Source organism: Heterocephalus glaber, unplaced genomic scaffold, assembly GCF_053883595.1.
Source record: "Heterocephalus glaber isolate CG9 unplaced genomic scaffold, H.glaber_assembly_v1.0 deba00001461, whole genome shotgun sequence".
NCBI classification, from domain to species: domain Eukaryota; kingdom Metazoa; phylum Chordata; class Mammalia; order Rodentia; family Bathyergidae; genus Heterocephalus; species Heterocephalus glaber.
The window spans coordinates 44651544-44674985 of NW_028258308.1; the positions used below are offsets into that span (position 1 = coordinate 44651544).

Genomic DNA, 23442 nt, shown 5'->3' on the forward strand with positions numbered 1-23442 from the left:
CCCACTGTGAGTTCCTAACCAAAAATAGTTCTAAAATGTAAGAGAACAACAGCCTCACTTACCTTTTTTAAGATGAACATTCTGATCAGTATAAACAGCACGCCAGACATGAAACCAGACAACAGTGGAGATATAAACCAAGAAGCAACTGAACGATTAAAAAAAAGTCTGGTGAATGTTAAATTCATACATAATTGAGGCCATATTTATATAATAAAGTGATAACAATGTACACTGTTGAATGCTTGTAGATATTCCCACAATTGCTCACTTTAATGCAGAACCATCCAGCCGTCTTGGACTCTTGCATGCATCATTCTGCTGGTACATAAGCCCAGGCACTGAGGGATTGTCCTGCCTCACCACGGCCCCTGCCAGTGCTTTTCCAGGACCAGGCCCAGCAGGCACATTCCTTGGCTTCCCACGGGACCCTTTCACCTGCTTTTAAAAATCCATCTCTATGGACCCGGCACCTGCTCAGACAGTGAGGTTTACTCCAATGGTAGGCCACGTCCCACCCCACCCCCAAGTCTGGCCTGGTACTGTCATTCCTGACATCTAACCACAGGGAGCTTTCCACCTTCTACTTTCTCTCCTGGTAGCTCCCTGCTACGGCTAACACTGGACCCATCTGGGGAGTTTTCACAAACCAGCTATGCTTGTAGCTCTACCCTGAGAATCCTGATGGATTGACATGGTTTTTAATGAGGTCTGGGCATTAGTATTTTAAAATCACACCTGCAGGGACTTCTCAAGCGCTGCCAGAGTTGAGAGCCAGTATGCCAGAAGCCTGAGATATAAAATGGTTTTCTTGGTGGCCTGTGACCCTGCTGGGCAGGTCGGGGATCCAGTCTGATCTAGAACTCCCAATATACACCCATGTTTATAGCAGCACAATTCATAATAGCTAAATCTTGGAAGTCGCCTGTATGTCCACAAGAAAATGTGGTATTTATACACAGTGGAGTACTTCTGTGTTGTGAAGAAGGATAAACTTAACTCATGTATAGGAAATGGTTCTGGTAAAACAATGAAAAATCCAGGGTACAGAGGTAGGGCAAAAGAGCATTCTTCACAGTATGTGGGTTGAGTGCTTTATCTTTTGCCACAAGGACAGCCAGGAAGTCAGCAGTTAGAACTCTAATATTAGGTACAGGCCTGTCTTGGGCCCTGCTAGGCAGCCTACACCCAGAAGGAACACCAGAGAACTTCCTCCCAGGGTGGCTGGGCGGTAAATAGCCCCGGCCTCCTTTTAAGGGCTTCCTCAGACCATGGGTGCAGACTTCTGGATTCAAGGCATTTTCCTTACTTGGGCTTGGTCTTTCTCTGAACTTTAGACTGAATTCAATCAAATAAATTTCTCTTCTGCCTGGGAAGAACAAATAGGTATTGATTTTCAAGGCTGAATGATGATGTAACATTTTAAGAGTAGTCTGAAAAATTATCTAACACACAGGGTTCACAATCTCTACTCACAGAATGTTTCAGGTTAAATGCATTACCCATACCACAGAGGGCTTCTAAATCTTAACATATGAAGGAAGAAAATACATTATAAAGTAACTTTTTGTAAAACTTACTCTAGTCAAGGTAAATTTTCCTTCTTATAGGTAAAAGAAAATGGCAATTACCAATCTTGACAAGCTCCATCCACTGCACACCTTTTGTACCAATTGCAACAAGTGAGAATCCTATAGTAGAACCAACAATGCAATGAGTTCCTGAGATTGGGAGTCTCAGGAAAGATGCGATCAGCTGCCAAACAGCTGAGCCTGTAGGATGAAAGATTAAAAAAGTCAGACATACAGTAGAGTCTTAGCTACCAAGGGGAGAAATTCAAATTGTTATTCTTCACAACAATATCTCCCTGAGCTCAATTTTCCACGGATCATTTCTCTATAACATGCAAAAGTTCTAACCAAAAAACATTTGACCCAGCTGTCCCCCTTCTGTCTTCTCAAAAGAGTTACAGCCCCCAGCGACCAGCCAGCGGACCGTGAGAACCTCAGCCGCGTGGAGCCCACTCTATCCCGCCCTTGCACCGCTCCCCCTGCGAGTGCCTGTAGCCTCCCATAACCCCTCTGGGCTCCTGGTTGTACTGCTACCTGGATCCACACTACAGAGGTACAGGGGGTCATAAAGGCCACTGTCTTGAGCTCCAGAAGATAGAGCAGAAGTGAACAACAGAAAGAGGGCTCCTCTCAGGCTCCTTGATGAAAACTGAAGCCCACTGGAAAAGTAAAGAGAATCTCTGCAATAAAGGCACACCAGACCACCGTACTTGGTAAGTTGGAGGGATCATTATCTCTCATTAGAACTTGCACTATCTTCAGGGGAAAGACAGCTGGAACCTGCAGTAGAACCTTGCAGAGTTCAACCCTGCAGGAGGACAGGGAGCTCAATTTGGGACTTGCAGCCAGAAATCTGCCTGAATCTCATGGGTCTGCTACTCGCTTACTGAGACTCATTGACTTATATCTGCACACTGCTGCCCATGTTGTCTATTGTGACAGCAGAGACATACCCTGAAGGAGGCCCTTCATTTTCATTTTTATTTTTTATTTGTTATTTTCAAAATTATTTCTTTGCTCTTTTTTTTTTTTTTTTTTTGGTACCTGGCATCGAACTTGGGACCTTGCACTTGTGAGGCAGGTGGCAGAACCACTGAGTGAAATCCCTGGCTCCTTTTTGCTCTTATTTTTAATTTTTAATTTTTATTTTTTTCTACTCTTTTCAAATTTTTTTCTCCTCTTTTTTTCTTTCTTTTCTCTTTTCTTTCTCTCACTCATTCTCTCTCACATTGGAGATGTCATCCCACATTGGAGATGACACAGAAAGACTTTAAACTCCACCTCCCACACACAACATGGAGACTCTGATACCTTCTCCAAAGTCTTCTCCCTCTCAGGCAAGAGAAAAATGGGGCATTTTATGACTCTGTGTTGGAAAATATCCCTAAAAACCAAGCCCCAAATGTACTTCTAAGATTGCTGTTTCTAAGAGTTCAACCTTCTGTTCTTTTCAGGGTATTTTGATTCATGAAAAAAAAATATTCAGTACAACCTATTTTTAAAAAACTCTCTCAGGGACTGGGCATTTAGCTCAGTGGCATTGCACCTGCCTCACAAGCACAAGGTCCTGAGTTTGATCCCTGGTACTGCAAAAAAAAAACAGAACAAAAAAATACATATTAGAAAAAAACCTCTCAGTTGAATAATCCACTGAGAGCAAACAGGACAAACACATTTTCTTGTCGCTTTTTCAAGCCACTTGCCAGTTCCTAGGGTTTTTAATTCTATGTGCAATCAGATGCATGCATATCTGATTCAGGGACTCTTCTGCCCACTAAAATTAGTAATAAAATGTTGCAAAAAGAAAGAGCCAATTACAGTATACATACTCACGCTGTGAACCTGTTAACCTAACACAATTCTTGAGTCTGAAAATTTTAAGCATTAGGAATACTTGGCATTCTTTGGAGTTATAACATCATCCAAGAAAACTTCTATATGGACAAGCAAAATCACTCTCTGCTTTGTGCCATAGGCTGCTCTCTAACTAGTATCCCTGCTTTCATTTCTATGTATAATGCAAGAGATTGCTTTCTGATAGAAGCCTAATTCAATTTAGATGTTTGGTAGGGAAGTGATTGATTTTCTATAAATATATGATATAAAAACAAAACAAAACACATTGTTCTTCATCTCCGTTTTTGTTCCTATTCAGGCCTTAATTTGGATTTCTTCTTTATTTTTCTTTTCTTCTCTTTTTCCTTCTCTCGACTGTAAAGTAAATACAGTTTCTAGCCTCCCTATTGCTGTTAGGTTGTTCTGTTCTCATCTTTGTTCTTTCATTCTGGTTTTTCCTCTTGTCTCAACAGTTTCTTGGAGTGTGATCTTCCTGTGTCCTCTGGCCTCACTTCTAACCTTTCCCTATCCTTCTACCTATCTATCCCTCCCTCCCCAGCTCCTTCTAACTCCCCATCCTGAAGGGTAAAGTTGCTATAATGAAGAGTTTATTCACTATAAACATATGTTGGGGTGGTCCTTGATTTTGATTTAATTTACACAGTTAAAGGTGATAGATTAAAAACTACCACAAATTGTCATTTTCTGAGCTGTGCTTGATGCTATGGTGTTGCTGATTGTATCACTTGGGCTAAGGTGTTGTGACTGATCTAATCAGTTGTCCTTCCTGGTATAATGAAAATGAGATAGCCTTAGAGTCATTAATGACTCAAACCTAAAGACCAGCTATACCTGGAAGACACCTCTGAGAAGCAATCATTTCATAATCATTTCTAAATACAAGCAACAAAGATACTTCCAATAAGCAATTCCAAAGTATTAACCCAGGAATTAAACCAAGGACAGTACCAAAAACAAAAATGAGAAGACATTTAAGCAAGGCAGAAACTCAAGACTTCCACCCCACCAAAGGCAAATTCTGGGGGAAACGAGGTGGAAAAGTCTGATAATCAACCACCTGGACACCCTGAACTGATAGCACAGGAAGTAACAAAACAGATGAATGAGCTGCTAGAAAAATTCAAAACAGAAATAATTTCCCAGATAAGACCAGAGATGGTGAGCAGAGTGAAAGACATGATTAGAGGCTCTAGAACAGAAACAGATTTAAAAAAAAGATGAGCTCAGAAACATGCTGGAAGCCATGAATGCCCAGCATAAGAAAGAAATGGAAACCACGACAGCCTAACATAAGAAAGAAATGGAATCCATGAAACAGATTCAAACAGATATCCAAGATATTAAAAACTCCACTGAAAGTATTCACAGCAGATTATGGGAATGTGAAGATAGAATACCAGATATAGAAGGCAGGATTGCAGTTAATGACCATAAAAACAGAGATTTCTTAAAAATAGTAAGAGAGGCCATGAGAAATCAATCCAGCAGCTGCTAGATGATGCAAAGAAGAATAACATGAGATTGATAGGAGTCCATGAAAAAGCAGGAGAAAGTAAAATTGACATAAAAAAACTTCACAGGGCTGGGGATTTAGCTCAGTGCTTCTGCCGCCTGCCTCACAAGCGCAAGGTCGTGAGTTTGATCCTCAGTACCAAAAAAAAAACCTGTTCACAGAAGTAATAGCAGAAAACTTCCCAGACAGAGTTAGAGAATTGGACATACAGATAAGTGAGGCATATAGAACTCCAACTAACCATGATAAAAAAAAAAAATCTACTCCTAGACATTATAGTTAAGATCCCCAAAACCCAACAGAAGAACAAAATCCTACAAACAGAGAAAAGAAACAAATCACCTACAAAGGAAAGCCCATCAGAATCACAGCAGACTTCGCAACACAAACCCTCAAGTCAAGGAGAGACTGGAGTGAAGTATTTCAAGCCCTAAACAAAAATAACTTCCAACCTAGACTATTGTATCCTGCAAAATTATCTTTCAAAATCGATGGGTAAATTAGATACTTCCATGACAAAGAACACCTGAGAAATTTCATGAACACCAAACCAGCACTCCAAACAATTCTAAACAATATCCTAGAAAAAGATAATGAAGGTCACAACTCCATGAGGCCCAACAGAGAGAAACCACCAGGCAAGGCAAGAAACTAAAGGGAAAGGGGGGAAAAAATAAAAGAGCCAACAACAGTAAAACATCATGACAAGGATGAGTCAATATCTATCAATTATAACCATCAATGTTAATGGTCTCAATTCACCAATCAAAAGAAAGAGACTGGCAGAATGGATTAAGAAGCAAAATCCACAATATGCTGTATACAAGAAACACACCTTGGGCTGGGGATTTAGCTCAGTGGTTCTGGCACCTGCTTCGCAAGCACAAGGTCCCGAGTTTGATCCCTGGTACCAAACAAAACAAAACAAAACAAAACAAAAGAAACACACCTAACTCACAAAGAAAATCATAGACTGAAAGTAAAAGTATAGAAAACAGTTCTCCATGTGACAGGTACCCAGAAAAAATCAGGGATAGCAATCTTATTTGCAGACAAAGTAGATTTCAAACCAAAACTAATTAGGAGAGACAAAGATGGTCACTACATCCTTGAGAAGGGAACAATCCAAGATGAAGAGATGACAATCATAAATATATATACACCAAATACGAATGCCCCCAACTATACAAAACAAGTATTAATGGACATGAAAAACCAAATAAGCACTAATACAACTGTAGTGGGGGAACCTCAATACCTCACTATCACAAATAGATCATCTAGACAAAAAAATCAACAACGAAATTCTAGAACTGAACCAAGCTATTGAACAAATGGACTTAATAGATGTTTACAGAGTGTTCCACCCCACAAAATCAGAATATACATTCTTTTAGGCTGCACACAGGTCATTCTCCAAAATAGACCACATGCTAGCTCATAGGACATGTTGAAGTAAATGTAAAAGAATTGAAGTTACTGTACATTGCAGTAATATTACTGCATATTATCAGACCATAGTGCAATAAAATTGGAGATCAATAGATTAGAAACCGCAAAACCCCCACAAACACATGCAAATTGAGTAACACTCTTGTGAACAACCAATGGGTCACAGAGGAAATTAAAGAAGAAATTAGAGAGCTTCTACAAGTAAACGATAATGCCAGTACAACATACAGGAATCTATAGGACACAATGAAAGCAGTTCTACACAGGAAATTCATAGCAGTGAATGCCCATATTAGAAAAACAGAGCAAGCTCAAATAAACAACCTAATGCAGAACCTCAAGCTCCGAGAAACAGAAGAGCAAGACAAACCCAAAGCTTGTACAAGAGAGGAAATTATAAAGATCAGAGCAGAAATCAATGCAGTGGAGACTAAAAGAACAATACATAAAATCAATAAATCAAAGAGTTGGTTTTTCAAAAGAATAAATAAAATTGATAAACCTTTAGTCAACCTTATCAAAAAAAGGAAAGAAAAGGCTCAAATCTATGCAATTAAGAATGAAAAAGGTGAAGTCACAACAGATCCGACAGAAATCCAGAGGCTCATCAATACCTACTTTGAGAACCTCTACTCCAATAAAATGGAAAACATAGAAGAAATGGGCAGATTCCTAGATACATACAAATTGCCAAATTTAAATGAAGAAGATATAGAAATTCTAAACACCCCAATTACAATGAGTGAAATTGAAAATGTAATAAAATATTTACCAACAAAGAAAAGCCCAGGTCCTGATGGCTTCACTGCTGAATTCTACAAGACATTTAAAGAAGAACTATTGCCATTACTCTTTAAACTCATCAAGGAAATTGAAAGGGAAGCAATACTTCCAAATTCATTCCTGGAAGCAAGTGTTACTTTGATTCCAAAACCAGGGAAAGACCCAACCCAAAAAGAAAACTACAGGCCAATCTCCCTAATGAACATAGATGCAAAAATCCTCAACAAGATACTGGCAAACAGAATACAGAGGGTCATCAAGAAGATCATACACCATGACCAAGTAGGATTTATCTCAGGGATGCAAGGATGGTTCAACATATGTAAATCAATAAATGTAATACACTATATTAACAGAGCTACTGACAAAAATCATATGATCATCTCTGGGCCAGGGATTTAGCTCAATGGTTTCGCCACTTGCTGTGCAAGCGCAAAGACCCGAGTTCGATCCCCATTACCAAAAACAATAACAACAACAACAACAACAACAACAACAACCATATGACATTTCAATAGATGCAGAAAAAGCGTTTGACAAAATCCAACACCCATTCATGATAAAAACAATACAGAAATTTGGAATAGAGGTCTTTATCTCAACCTGATTAAGGCTATCTATGAAAAACCAACAGCCACCATCACACTAAATGGTAAAAAACTGAAAACCTTCATGCTAAAATCAGGAACAAGACAAGGATGCTCACTATCACCACTCCTGTTCAATATAGTTCTGGAAACATTAGCCATAGCAATTAGACAAGAGAAAGAAATAAAAGGAATAAAGATAGGAAAGGAAGAAGTTAAACTGTCATTATTTGCTGATGATATGATACTTATATAAAAGACCCAAAAAACTATGCTAAAAACCTTCTAGACTTAATTGAAAGATTCAGTAGAGTAGCTGGATACAAGGTCAACACTCAAAAAAAAAAACCAATAGCCTTCTTGTACACAAATAACAGACTCACTGAGAGAGAAATTAGGGAAACAGTTCCATTTACAATAGCATCCAAAAAAATGAAATATCTAGGAATCAATCCAACAAAGGAAGCAAAAGACCTCTACACTGAAAACTACAGCACTCTGAAAAAGGAGATTGAGGAGGATATAAGAAAATGGAAAGACATCCCTTGTTCGTGGGTAGGAAGAATCAATATAGATAGTGAAAAATGGTCATACTTCCAAAACTGCTATATAGATTTAATGCAATGCTGATTGAAATTCCAGCAATGTACTTCACAGAACTAGAGAAAACAATCCAAAAATTCATTTGGAACCAGAAGAGACCTAGAATAGCAAAAGCAACTCTAGGCAACAGAGAAATGTCAGGGGATATCACAATCAACAACTTGAAACTATACTACAGCATGGTACTGGAAAGAAACAGACCTGAGGATCAGTGGAATAGATTAGAAGATGCAGAAACAACTGCAGACACACTCAGCCACTTCATCTTTTTTTTTTTTTCTTTTTTTTGTACCGGGGATCAAACTCAGGACCTTGAGCTTTCCGGGCAGGCGGTGGCACCAGTGTGCTAAATCCCTGGCCCTGCCACCTCATCTTTGACCAAGGAGCCAACCACCCTCATTGGAGGAAAGATAGCCTATTTAATAAATGATTTTGGAAAAACTGGATTTCAACCTGCCAAAGATTAAAACTAGGTCCAAATCTATCACCATGCACTAAACTAAGATCACAGTGGATTAAAGATCTAAATATTAAAACAGAAACACTAAACTTGGTAGAAGATAAGTTAGGTAGAACTCTTGAAGACATCGGGATAAGAAAAGACTTGATGAACAAAACCTCAGTAGCACGGGAACTAGCACAAAGAATCAACAACTGGGATCTCATTGTATTAAAAAGCTTCTGCACTGCAAGAGAAACCACCAACAGAGCTAACAGACAACCTACAATGTGGGAAAAAAATTTTAGCAGCTGTACCTCACACAAAGGTCTACTATCTAGAATATATAAAGAATGGAAAAAAATCAGAACCCCCAAATTCAAAGACCCAATTCAAAAATGGGCATCTGAAATGAACAGACATTTCTCAGACAAGGAAGTAAAAAGCAGCAAATAAACGTATGAAAAAATGTTCAACATCACTCATCATTCAAGAGATGCAGATGAAAACAACACTGAGATTCCACTTCACCACAGAATGAATGGCTGCTATCAAGAAATCAATCAATAACAAATGCTGGCAGGGTTGTGGGGAGAAAGGAACCCTTCTCCATTGTTGGTGGGAGTGCAGGCTGGTGCAGCCACTGTGGAAATCAGTATGGAGATACCTCAAAGAACTAGGACTAGAGGTCCCATTTGACCCAGCTATTCCCCTGCTGGGTATCTTCCCAAAAGAATTAAAAGAATCATACCACAGCGATATATGTGCACCCATGTTTATAGAGGCACAGTTTGTAATAACTAAAGCTTGGAAACAGCCCAAGTGCCCATCAGCTAGAAACTGGATAAAGAAGATGTGGTTGTTTTACAAAATGTAGTACTATTCAGCCATAAAGAACGAAAAACTAGAGTCATTTATAGCTAAATGGATGCATATTGAGGCCATCCTCTTAAGTGAAATAAATACGACATACATGTGTAAATACCAAATAGTTTCTCTAGTGTGAGAAACTGAAAGTGTAAATATGGATTAAAATGATTAAAATGAATAATTGATAATTTGAAATAGGAAGAAAAGGTCCAAAGGGGTAGGGGAAGTGGGAGAGGAAGGGGAAAGGAAAAATTATGAGAAAAGGAAAAAATGAAAACAAAGTCTTTGTAAATAGGGAAGGCTGGAGGGGGTGAAGGGAGGACAGGGAATGGGGAAAAAATAAGAACTAAGATACATCATGTACAGGTACAAGCATCCAATGATAAATGTAAACATATTGTGTACCTAAAATGTATCAATAAAAGAATTTAAGCAAAAAAAAAAGACATATTACAGTGATACATGCATATCCATAGCTATAGCAGCAAAACTCATAAATTTTGGAAGCAGCCTGTATGTCCATCAATAGATGAATGGAGAAAGAAAATGTGATATTTATACATAATGGGGTACTACTCTGCCATAAAGAAGGATAAATGAGTCATTTGTAGGAAAACGGATGTACCTTGAAATCACAATGTTAAGTAAACTATATCAGACACACAAACTTAAATATCACATGGATTCTCTTATATGAGAAACACAGTATATAAATGAAGTGCAAAATAAAAGATGGATAATAAGAAAAAAGAGAGAGAAAAGTAATCCAGCACAGAAAACATTTCTAAAAGTGTACCTTGATTTAGTATAACTGTCTTATGTGTTTTACGTTTTTTGGCTTATTAGTCTGGTTGTTAATCTGTATGCATGATAATTAACTTTATAAGAACTTACAAATAAATTAATCTGATGCTGGCAAAAAATGGGGGGATGAAGAAGGGGAAAATAAGAATCGAGATGTTTATGTATGTGTACCTGTGCTCACAATGAATGTAATCACATACTGTGAAGAAGGGATTACTCTCCCGTCTTTTGAGTGGAAGGGGTCTCCTGGTACCTGTGTGACAATCACATCTGCCACACAAAGGTGAGGAGCAGCTGATGAACTTTTTCTGATGTGAAGCTTGGCCAAAACCAATGAGAGATTAAAGACTCACTATGCACAGAGAGATAAGAAAGCCAACACATGAGAAAAGTGTTAAAATTATATCTTCTAGTCACAGGGTGGGAAGGGTGGAGGCTGGCTTTTTTTTTTTTGGTACTGGGGATCGAACTCTGGTCCTTGTGCCTGCAAGGCAGGTGGCAGAACCACTGAGTTAAATCCCCGGCCCCTAGACTGGCTTTTTGATTTGTGCCACTTAAAAGAGAAAAACTGTGATACTGAACCCAAAGTTGGGGATCTGCTCTCAGTCTTGCTCAGAGTGTTGGCAGCCCTAGTTTGGCTTTGTCTCTTTTCACCTCTGTCCACTACTCTTTTCCAAGCTTAGTATTTTTTAGGCTACAGTTCACTTGGATATTTTCATATACAGAACAGATTTTGCAGTGAGTATTAAAAGCATCAGCTGGGACAGATCACTTTCAGAAGCAGTTGTTGAAAAGCCTGTACAGAGCTGTACGGGGACAAAGGGTCTGGCCAATAAGCTGGGCACACTGTTAAACCCAAATGTTAATTCCGGAGACCTGGTTGTGTGGCAGCAGCAGCAGCAGCACTGCTCAGTAGACCTCTGGCATCTCCTTCACAGACATCTGAGTTGCAGAGGGGTTGCTTATGGCTGCACTGGTCCCCATGTGTGGTGACATGGACAGCTGCTCAGTGAGGGCTGGTGCTGGCCTTTGAGCCAAGGCTGGCTGTAACCCCATGTCCACCCCTGCAGCCTGTGCTGCCAGACCAGGAGTGGGCTCCAAGGCTGCACCCGCTTCCCCAAGGCAAATTCCCTGGGCTTCACAGCTGAGCCCAGGGCACCACAGGTCCTGGCTGCTCTAAAAATAAAGTCAGAGTTTGGAGCATGTTTTATAGCCCAGAAACGAAACTTTCTGCTTTAACATTCTTACAAAAATGGAAGTCTCCTTGTGTCAGAGAATGGTATAAACTCACTCCAGTGCATTCCTCTGGGAGAATGTCCTTCCTGGAAGCTGCTATCCCTTCTCCAGCTGGTTCTGTAAAATATGTCCTAGACAAGGACAGAGTGCAGGAGAAGGCGGGGAGTGAGGGCACTGCCTGGCTCTGGGGTAAAGCAGGGAGCAAGAGGGACACTGTGGAAGCAGGAAGGGACAGCTGAATGGAGGGCAGTGGGAGGCAGTTGTCACTGGAGGCTTCCTCACCTCAGAACTGCTGACCCTGAATGGGTTATACTCATTTAACAGAGAGGGGAAAGAGATGTGTTAGTGTAAGATAATGGCATCCTACAAAGAGGAAAGGGATTAATTATGGGATAAAGATGCAAGACAAAACCTAGGGAAAATGGGGAGATGGCATCTCTGAGGCAACAGGTCCAGTGGGTCAAAGTGGAGGTGACAGGTAGTGTGGGAAAGGGCAGAGGTGCAGCATGAAGAGCAGGGGTAGGTGAGCAGTGGCTGGAAAGGACTTGGCGGTCCTGGGTGCTGAGAACTCTCAGGTGGTTCAAGGAGATGGCTTGTTCATGTTGGCTGGGGATTTCCACGAGAAGAGGCTGAGTTTTGAATTCTCAGGGATGGTTTTATTCGGAGTACACTGACTAATGGTTTATGGCTCAGCAAAAGACAACTTATTCAGGAAGTTTAGCTAACATGAACATCTTCTACCCAACCAATTTAACTCTAAAACCAGCCAATAGGAAGCACAGAAGCCCGTGGACTTGGGGAGAAGTTAGTAGACAGAAAGGAGAGAGAGAGAGAGAGAGAGAGAGAGAGAGGAAAAATGGAGGTAGAATTTAGAAGAGGAAGACTGGGAAAATTCAGGCATCTGAACAAAATTAGCTTTGGTTTTGGCCAATAATAATTATACTACTATCTTAAATTTATATAGCCCCTATTTTCAAGGAATTCAATTTTTAAAATCTAGGTAACTTAAACAAATTCTTAACAAAATAGGCTTTGAGATTCATCTAACCACATAAAAAAAGAAAAAAGAAATCAACAACCATGTTATTGAAGCAAAACCTCAAATTGCTTTAGTAAACCCAAATTCTAGTTGAGGTAAGTATCTTTCATTCTTTCAGTAAAGAGCCACTGGCCATGGGTGGGAAAACTGAAAAACAACTGGACAAGTTGTATTGACCATATGAAAAGTTAGCAGTGAAAATTATAAAGTTCACCAAGCTTTCTGTTTAGCTGAAATCCTCAGTAACAAAACTAATAAGCACAACCATTTCTGGGAAGTTATACCCAGCAAGACAAAAAATTTCAGTGAAGATTGAAGTCTGCCATTTCTTTTGTTTCTCCTGTAGTTTCGTGTGTTGTTTTTTTTTTGGTACCGGGGATCGAACTCGGGTCCTTGCACTTGCGAGGCAGGTGGCAGAGCCACTGAGCTAAATCCCCAGCCCTCTCCTGTACTTTCAATACATCTTGCCTATGCCATCTTCATGAGAAAAATCCTAATTTCAGGTTAATATGGTTGAATCTTAAGTATCTATCACAAATATCAAGCATGAATTCTACAAGCAGCAGCTATTTTCCTAAGGGACATTTCGATTCTGACTACCATGAGAAATACATGTTCAGTGAAGGTAAGTAAATAATCATGACAGCAGTTGGAATGAAAATGATCTTGAACCTCCCCAGACTATTGCACCTAGTAACACTTAACACCGTAGTATATAGACCTGCTTCTCATCAGGTCCTTCAGTGATGTCTCTTAACTTGCTGGCACAGGAAGATGGTGGGCCACCTTCCATTTGGCAAATCATCTCCACATTATGGGCGCAGAAGGAATGCTAGTGACACCATAAATAACTAGGGACCTGTGCGTCTGTGCGTCTGTGTTCTAGGTACACCAGCATCTTACCTCCTGCTGCAGGACTCTTCCTACAAAAGGATATGTCCTGTTGGAAGCAGAAGGTGGTAGAATTCCTCTCTAACCCTCTTCTCCCTAACCAAATTACCCGTAAAGGTCAGCTGTCTGCTGTGACGTCATCTCTACCTAGAGGCAAGCAGAGAAAGAGTCCTGTCAGCTGCACTCTGCCCATTCCTGCCCGGATTGTTGTCTTGCCACTTAGTGAAGGCAGTAAGGTAAGTGTCCCCATAGTGCTTTGAGTCTATCACCACTGGGCCAGGGAGAAATCACACTGTCCAACCAGCCAATCTGCTAATTCACACAGTTCACTCACTTTCATTCATTTCTTCTTCTAGACAGTGTAAAACTACAAATAAAAGGTTAGACTACTCACAGGTAACATACACATTTTTTTGGCCAGGAAAGAAAATACACATATGAAACAGAGCTCCTAGAGATAGCATTGAAAAACCAAAACCAAAACCAAAGTCAACAAAAGGATTGTAAATAACATAGAAGACCAAAATTCCCTGAAACATAAGCACTTCATTAAGATTCATTTAGTAATAGCTCTACAGCTTGAACTGAGAACACAAACAGTAAATCCATAAATACTGTGGGTTTTTGTTTTTTGGTGCTGAATACTTGTACATGCTAACTAAGCATGCATTCTTCAACGGAGCAACACTCTGAGCCCAATAAATATCATTTTTTTGTTTTGTTTTGTTTGCAGCGCTGGGGAATCAAACTTAGGGCCTAGAGTATCTAGGTAGGTACTCTACTATTGAGCCACACCTCCTAACCCCTAAATAATGTTTTTTCACATCCATATTTTCAAAACACTACATCTTAAACAGATGAAAAATCTTTAAAAAATATAAATCAACTTTCAACAAAATTTTAAAGTACATTCATATATATTACTTCTCAAATAGCTTTTAATTAAAACAACCAAGAGCTATTTTACAAGTATCTTTTTCTGTACTTGGTGAGCAGTAGTAACTTAGCCCAAATCTACTTTGACCACCAAGATTGCTAGAACTTGAAAAAAAGTTTCCTTGATATTTAAAATCTTAAAAATCAAATCAAATATTAAATATGAAACATCAAACCAGTTTTTGAAAAGTGAAAACAAAAATCACATTTCTAGATGTGGTGGATGCGGCTCCCTTTGTTGTAGATGACAGCCACTCACCAACCATGGCGCTAACTTCCCCAGCCATCAGCGTGTCCACGGTCTCGTTGTACAGGTTCACGTCAATAATACCTTTCCGTATAGTCTCTCCTACTTTGGCTCCCAACAACACAGAGCCAGTGGTTTCAAATATTGAAGCCAAAATGCATGCCTGCCTCAAGGTTACCACACCAGAGCCCACAGCGGTTCCAAATGAATTGGCCACATCATTTGCACCAACAGAAAATGCCAGGATGAAAGCTATAATAAAACCCAAAATGACCATCCACAAATATTCTTCCATGGCCATTTTGGAAAACAGGCTCTGGGTACTTTTCTTTCGCAGAATATTTTAAATAAACAAAGCTTGAGGTTATAAGCTTTGTAAGGCTGAGAGTTCTTGTAAACAGTGAGCTTGCTCTGGAAAGTGCTGGACAGTGTCAGCGCCTGAACAAACTGCTAACTGCTGGCTTTCAAACTACTGTCAGGACAGTTCATTTGGTTGTGTTCAGTCAGCAGTAAAACACATTCCATATTTTTTCTCCCAATCTGGGAAAGCTGTGATGTTTCCTCCTGTAACAAGAAAGAAAACAAAAGAAATCAATTATCCCGAGCAACCTGTAACAGTCTGTTCTTTCAGAAATGAATGTTTTAAGCCTGCTAATGGGCTCTTACTTGGGCATGTGACAGATCTAACCCTAAAGTAATTCAAGAAGATTATAATTAGGCTACCTCCCCCAATCAAGAAATAAAACCTGAAAAACAAAGCTGGCTTCTAGACTGGGAGAGGTTGAATCATGCTTAATAATTACAGACTGACAGTAAGCCTCACTAGGTAAAGTTTTTATGCAATTTGAAAGACATATTAGGCCACTATTTAGAGAGGAACAATTGTCTCAAATGAATGAAAGATCAAGAATGAAATAGGGCCGGGGATTTAGATCAGTGGTTTTGCTGCCTGCCTCACAGGCGCAAGGTCCTGAGTTTGAGATAGTAAAGTTCCATAGTTTTTCAAATATGAGGAATCTGCTTAGTTCCTTGGAACACTGCCAACCAGGTCTGACTGACAGCAAAAGGTGTGCGCACTGCCACATCAGAAATGAGCACTTCCTGTCAGGAGTGATATGTCTCCCACTATCTCAGCAGCTATTTTATGTATAGTAGCTGCCCTCTTCCTATTGTGCCTTGTCCCCTCCCCTGTGTGACATCACACCAAGATGGTTGCTCCCACCAAAGAACAAACCCTTCTTCCCAGCATGCCCCTGTTCCCACCTAGAGAGTAACCTAATATTCGCTCACCTCCTACCACCTAGTAACGTCACCGGCTCCTCCATTTCCTAGTCACTCTCACTCAATCCCACCTCAGCCCCTACAAACCCCACTCCAGTCTCTATAAAAGACACTCTCTGCCCTGGCCATATGGCCTTTGTCTCTCCTTTGTTTAGAGACAGCCCAGCAGATCTGTTCCCCTAATAAAGGCTTTGTGGCCTGGTCTGGTCTTGGTTTTCGGCCTTTTTACCTGACAAGGAGTACATCGCCCTATGCCTGACACACAGTTTAGGAACTCTGGTACATGGTCACTCATCCAGAAGTTGATGTAGGTGGGGAATGAAGGGCCTCAGAGGAGGGATGGTGCCTGCTGGAGAAGGGAGCCATCCTGCTAAGGCAGGGACAGACCTCAGCAGGAAGAAGGGCTGGGGCCTCAGGCTGCTCTGACCCCTCACCAACCCACTGAGCAACTCTCACCACACACACTGTGACCTTGGGGACTTTTGTACCTGAGAGTCCTCCTGCCAGAAAAATCTTCCTGATAGCTGCAATCACTCTTCACTTCATTCAGGTCTCTGCTCAAATGTCACTGCCAGGGGAAGTCTTCCCTGACTTTGGAAAGGGTAGCACCTTCCCAGGCCACTCAGCATCCCTCTTGGCCACCTTTGTTCTTTTATCACTTGGCTCACTCACTCACTCATTCATTCTTATTGGTCTGTGGTTTCTCACTAGAACACAGAAAATCTCCACTGTCCAATCTCTGCTATGTAGACTACTGCCCAGCATGGAGTAAGCCCTTATCAGTCTGTTGAGTAAATGAAAAATGCTATTAAACAAATGGAGAGAAATCTCACTTATTCTTTCTTCCAGGGAGGAGAGAAGATGCCACAAAATATATCAATATATCAAAATAACGTCACTAAAATCTGTTTTTTCATAATGCTAACTGAACTGAATTGACGAATTAGGCTCGCCTAACGTCATATATAATACTTTGATCAAATCAACACTGTGGTATTTAGGAAAAATTGGGCCATAAAATTTTACATACATTGTGATTAACATTCCTTGTTAACAAACAATGCATATAAAAGATCAAAAGGTGTCTGGGGTTGTAGCTCTGTGGTATGGTGCTTGCCTAGCATGAAAAAGACCCTGGGTAAAATGTCCAGCATTGTAAAAACAAGCAAGCAAGTAAACAAACAAAAACCACCAACAACAACCAAAACTCAAAACAAAATATACTAAAACTGTAACAGAGGTTGAGTTTGAGTGATGTGATAATTTTTCCTTTCCTCTCAAAACTGTATACTGTTTTTATTTTTTAAATGAAAATAATAAATAACAAATAAGTCAACAGACATTTTGAGTGCCATGTATTATGCAATGTTACAGACATACAATTAAATAGAAAACATACACTAATAGACCTTGTCATTTTCCAACATTTTTAGCCTATGCAATTCTGAAGATTTGGATGCCAAGTGAAACAAATAAAAAGACCACTCTAAAGGCAAGAGATAATATTCCACCTAAAGAGGATGTTATTAATATGATGGGCACATTAAATCTATAGATGAAAATCAGAATAAAAATATTTTGGGCCAATGTTATTTAAAAGTATAAACAAATTCTTGATGAAATCTTGTTTGCCAGGCTAGGCTGCCAGCAAGGCAAACAGGAACAACATTCAGCAAATATTTATGGGAAACTTTCTTTGTGCCAGTCACTGGGAATACAATGATGAGTAAAAATGATGTGGGCTTGGCCCATCTGGGGCTTACAGCTCAGGGAAGGAAGCAGATGCCAATCAAATGACCATGGAAGTGTGCAGCTCTGTGCTGTTCACAAGTGTTAAAGGGAAGGAGAGACAGTGTCACGAGAGCACAGATTGGGCCAGGACCTTCTCTGAGAGAGCAAGACAGTTTCCTTGCAGTCTAAGGCTGGTGGGACTGAACCCCGAGCCGGGAGAGGCATTGTGCTTTGGAAGGGGAAGAGACTGGGGCCCATGAGGGAAGCTGTAATAAAAACTGGGGGCCCAGACAGCCCAGGGCCACCAATGAATAATGCAGCATCAATGAAAGGTCCACTCAGAGAGAGGTGCTGACATGATCGGACTCGGCCTCCTTAAAAGACCATCCTGGCTGAAGGGTGGAGATGGCTGAAAAGAAGGCAAGCACATGTGCGGGGAGACTAACTACGAGCCTCCTTCAAGGCTCAGGCAGGAGATGAGGAATTCTGGGACAGAGTGGTAATGAAGGCAGATGAAAGGGAAGAAATGACTTCAGAGGGGTGCATGTCAGTGGTGAAATCCAACAGGGGGCTGGGGGAACAGGATTTATGATAGGGACTTAGGAAACTGGAACGAAAAATAACAGAGTGGGTTTTTTCTTTCTCTCCTTTGTGTTGTCTGCAGTTTTGCAGGTTTGATCACAGGTTCTATTCTGGACACATTGCACTTAGTGGTAAATCACAAGGGTGGAAGAGAAGAGCAGCTGGGAGGTGTGTACCAGAGCAGTCAGGTCCTTCGGCCAGATTTGCCTTAGGAGTTATTAGTCATCTTTTTTTTTTTTTTCTGGTACCGGGGATTGATCTCGAGAACTTGCGTTTGTGAGGCAGGAGCCAGAACCACTGAGCTAAATCCCCAGCCCTGTTAGTCATCTTTATGTTACCTTTGGCACTATTTCAACTCAGAGATTCCCTTTCCTACTCAGGCAGTCTTTCATACTTATATCCACAGTGTGCCTAGGCTCTTTAATATGGCTTTTCTCCTTTGGATCATACCCTAAGCCAGTGATGACGAACCTTATGGAGCTTTCAGTGATAACAAACAGCCCATTTTGTGCCGTAGGTTCACCCACCACCGCACCAGCCTAGATCTGATAGGCATCAGGTTGGGGAGAAAGGCTTGCCAGATGATTTCTACCTTTTCTCAAATGCACAATATATTAAGGCCTACCTTTTAATCAACATTTGGGTTCCTCCCTTTTTCATTACTTTGTATCAAAATAAAATGCTTAAATAATATCACAATCTGCTACACCAAAAAGATGCTGCTGAAATGGAGCCCTTGGCAGGCCAGAGGATGTTGTGCACAAGGCCAAAAGGTTAACCTGCCATAAATGTACAAAGGAAAATGCAGGGTGGCTGAGGTCTGCTCAGATCTGACCTATGAGAGTGTTAAATGTTTGAAAGTAGAATTTTGAAGAATTATACCATTAACTGGTGGGGAATTATAGATTCATTTAATAAATGATGTTTAGACAACGCATAATTAACTGTAAGGAAAAAAACTTAGATCCCTACCTCACACCAAAACAAAAATTCAAATTTAAAAACCAAAACTGAAAGAGAGAAACAAAAAAGAAAGATCAAATACAAGTAAATGTTTTCTTAATGTTGGGATGGGGAAGCCTAGACATGACATAAAGACAGTTAATGAAGGGAACCAACACATAAAAGTCCATAAAAATCATGCAGACGGGATACAGAGGTCTCGAGTATGGACACAGCTTGTGGAAATGCCATCTCTCTCCCACAGTAATGACTCTAACAAGGGAGCAGTGCACAGAATGTCCAGCTAATGCCTTGGTTCCTTCAAACTCCCCTATAAGGGCTTTTCTGAGAAATGTCAACATTACTGCATCAAAACACAAAGGAGGGTTAGAACAAGCTTCTTAACTCTTTCTTTCCCCTACTATGAAAACCTCCTAAATATGTCTGGGACTTACAGAAATGAGTGCTACAAGATATTCAAGTTTCCAATGCCATAGGGATCTCAGAGAGTTTTCAACTCTTAGAGGTGTTACTGAGGGATTTTGTAAGTTCCATCTCCCAAACCTGTAACATATTAACAAGACCCTCCCTTTCTCTACCCAGTCCTAGGCAACACCTCAGATTCTGAACAAAAGTCTCACATTTGGGTCTGCCTTACCTCACCCTGTCCTTCTCTGTAGCAGCTCCACTGCTTTCACTGGGGCCAGGTGGGGCACCATAGCCCTCTTGAATTAACTGCTATAGATGCTCTATTTGTGTTTATGTATTTGTTGGTTCTTCTGGTGCTGGGGATCAAACACAGGACCCTGTGCATGCCAGGTAGATGCTCTGCCACTGAGCTCACCCACTCCCTGATTCCCTCTTTATAACTTTCTCCATGGGTATCAGTTGCACCTCTGTCCAATATTCTTACCACACTAGAAATCTAAGTTTTAAAGTAACAGTGAAAACATTCTCGGAATATTCCTAGACATATTTACACACTGTTCAAAAGGAGGGATGCTGCAGAATTGTGGCCCTTAACACATTCATGCAAAGAAGTTTGGGTAGAAGTGCAGCTGGGGACTGGCAGTTCTAAAGACCGGCCCTCAGCCAAACTCCTTTCTGCTGTGCTTGCTCCAGGATTTCATGGACTGCACACAAGCCACATCTTCCCTCCGAGATAAGGTCCTGTACTCAGAGGACCTGTTTCTGAAGTACTTTTCTAATTTCTTCCCTTAAAGCCCACAAGGCCCCACACCCACCCTCAACCTGGAATTGTGAATTCTAACCCTTAAGTAGAAATATGAAGGTACAGATATCTATTCAGTGGTATGATGTGCAGTAAAATGACTACCATTCATAGGTGACTTGGACTCCTGAGACATGAAAGTTACTCGCTTTTCCTAATAATACTGAAAAAAATTAGAAGATTCACTTTTGAAGTTGTATATTTACAGAATAGCACAGAGGAAAAAAAATGTTTCTTTTAAACCTTAATATGTAGAGCTTGAATTTCTAGTAATAACATCATTCTCGAGTAACTCATGAAAACAATGATTCTTTTTTTTAAACAATGATCTTATTGTTAAAAAAAAATTTTTTTTTGGTACTGGGGCGATACCGAACTCAGGACCTTGCGCTTTCGAGGCAGGTGTGGTGCCACTGAGCTAAATCCCTGGCCCTTACAGTTTAAAATTTTTGAAATGTAATAGTATTTAAAATATAATTGTACATTCATGACAGGATTGAGGCTCGTAGTTTCACGGCACTGATAAAAACTGAAACAGCTCTGACACTTGGCATAACCACCCTGAAACAGCATATTCACAAATATGCAGAGCAGCTGAGGGGCGTGTGGTCGCTGGAGACAGGCAGAGGTTATTCTGACCAAGACAGAAGTGAGGAAGAGAGCAAGGAAGGAGGGGAGGAGGAGGAAGGGTGAGGAGGGAGGGAAGGAGAAAAGTGAAGAAACTTACATCAGAGAGAAAGGTAAGATAATTATGCCAGACGTCAGGTCAGGTTTGGAGCACAAGAGACACTGAGACAAAAGGACACCACAGAAACAGAAAGAAGGTGAGTTTAATCAATGGGGACATGGAGCCCGAGAATGAAGATCAAAGATATCCAAGCCACAGACCTGAAAGTGGAAAAGGGACTCTCAGAACAGTTTGCTTATAGGCTGTGGCTTTACCTTTTCCTTTTGTCTTTGAGGCTCAAAGAGGAACATCCATCTCTCCTCCATGGAGAGGGGCAGAGGGTCACAGTCCTGGGTCCCTTCCTGTCCCACCGGCTCCTGGGCCATACCACCCTGAGGAAATCACCTAACTGGCCATCTGATAAGTGGGGATACTGGTACACAGCCACTGGCTATGTGCAAACTAGAGGTGGTAACCTGGTGACTACTGGCATTTTGTAAATGGGTGGTGAGGACACATGTACTTTTATAGGACTACTGTAAGGATCAAGTTGAATTATGTAAAAATGTTTCATAAGTTGTGGTAAACCTCAAGCAACTGGAAGTTATTGGTCTCACCACTAATAGGCCGTGACATAGGACAGTGTCACTGCAGACACAGGAAAAATAACATGGGCCCTGAATCCTTCTAGAAGGGTCTTTTTCAGTTCTGTGCCCTCCACCTCTCTAATGGCCCTGTCCCTGTACCCAGCCACTCCCCTGACCCTGCTCTTCCCCAGTGTACAGACTGGCTATGCCTTTGGTTAAAAGAGGCACATACAGTAAGGGACAGGCGTTTTTTTGAGGGGTGGAGAGAGAAGAGGCAGAGATAAGACACATACAAAGGTGCCAAGGAAAGATCACTTAAAATGGCAAAGCCACATGGGCAAACAGTTTGGCAGTTTCTTATAAAGTGAAGCATATGCTGACCACATCACCCAGTCATCTCATCCTGGGGTGTATTCACCCAAAAGAAATGAACTCCCCATGATAAATGTAATCTACCCACAGCAAATATGTACTAATAAAAAAATGAAAACATTTGCCTACATGGGAAGCTTTTTTCTATATCTTGAGCATGGTGGCAGTTATACTATTGTCCATGTCTATCAAAACTCATGAAACTATACACTTACAATTGGTGAACTTTATTATATATTGTACCTCAAAAATGATTAGAAAATAATGCTAATAAAAAAGGTAAATTCACTTTTGGTATTTTTCCATTCCTGTATTGCAAACACTATCCTCCTGCCAAGCCCCTAGGATGTTATATGACTTATATAACAAAGAAAGAACTTTGTGATGATAACATTAAGTGAAATCATTCAGATACACAAGCTTAAATATCACAATGTTTCTCTTATATGAGAAACACAAAGTATAAATAAATTAAAGAGCAAAATAAAAGATAATAGCAAATAGGGGAGATGGATATTCATTATATGCATGTACCATGTCCTCATGATGAATGTAATTACTGCATACTGCAAACATATAGTAATAAAAATAAAAATTAGAAAACAAAAAAGAATAGTTCTCTTATTCAATGAAAGAAACCTCCCACTGAGATACAATTAGACAGCCAGCCTAACCAATCGATATGGGCTCCAAGATAGGTCACCACACCATGTTTAAAACAGCAGCATTGAGGAGTGAAGAGCAGACACAGGTCAATTAAGGGAGGCAGTGATGCAGTACTACAAACACGAAGTTCCACAGGAATGGATTCAGGGCATAACTCGAGATGAGAGGAAGAGGCTTCTGCCTGGTCAAGATACTGACTTTCTCCAAATCAAGGACTTTTCCACAGGGACAAGGAAAGCCAGGCTTCCCTGTGAAGACAAGTCTTCAACATGGCTTCTAGAGGGGGAAATCTATTCATTAACATTTCCATTTAGGGAAAATGTAAACATTAGCTGGAAATCACTCCCGGGAGGGATCACAGATTGCAGATACTGAAGCCTGGACTTTTGGGCACTTCATACACCAAGAACTTCAAGGAAGTCAATCAAAGAAAGCCTGAATATGAACACTTGTAATAAAAGTGTCACCTGGGCCTGCAACACCAACGTAAATTTAAACGCAGTATACAAGACTATCTATAATGTATCTGTAGTATAATGCAATGTCCTGTAATGT

At 40.5% G+C, this 23442-nt stretch overlaps 1 protein-coding gene across 13 annotated transcripts in view; it reads right to left on the reverse strand.

The window, feature by feature from the left end:
* The window catches only part of Slc20a2 (solute carrier family 20 member 2), a 106067-nt gene that overhangs the window by 36793 nt on the left and 45832 nt on the right, over positions 1-23442 (reverse strand). For 5 of the 13 annotated variants that reach the window (XM_021236739.2, XM_004855268.4, XM_021236738.2 and 2 more), the window contains 4 exons: positions 14841-15392; positions 1632-1772; positions 1310-1369; positions 63-148 (listed from right to left, as the gene is read on the reverse strand). In XM_021236739.2, the coding sequence (XP_021092398.2) occupies positions 63-148; positions 1310-1369; positions 1632-1772; positions 14841-15129 (576 nt within the window). In that variant the 5' untranslated portion in view covers positions 15130-15392. Of the gene's footprint in view, positions 1-62; positions 149-1309; positions 1370-1631; positions 1773-11770; positions 12509-13657; positions 13793-14787; positions 14803-14840; positions 15393-23442 lie in introns of those variants that run through there. The other 8 variants (XM_013076046.3, XM_087180406.1, XM_087180410.1 and 5 more) reach the window with 6 other exon arrangements.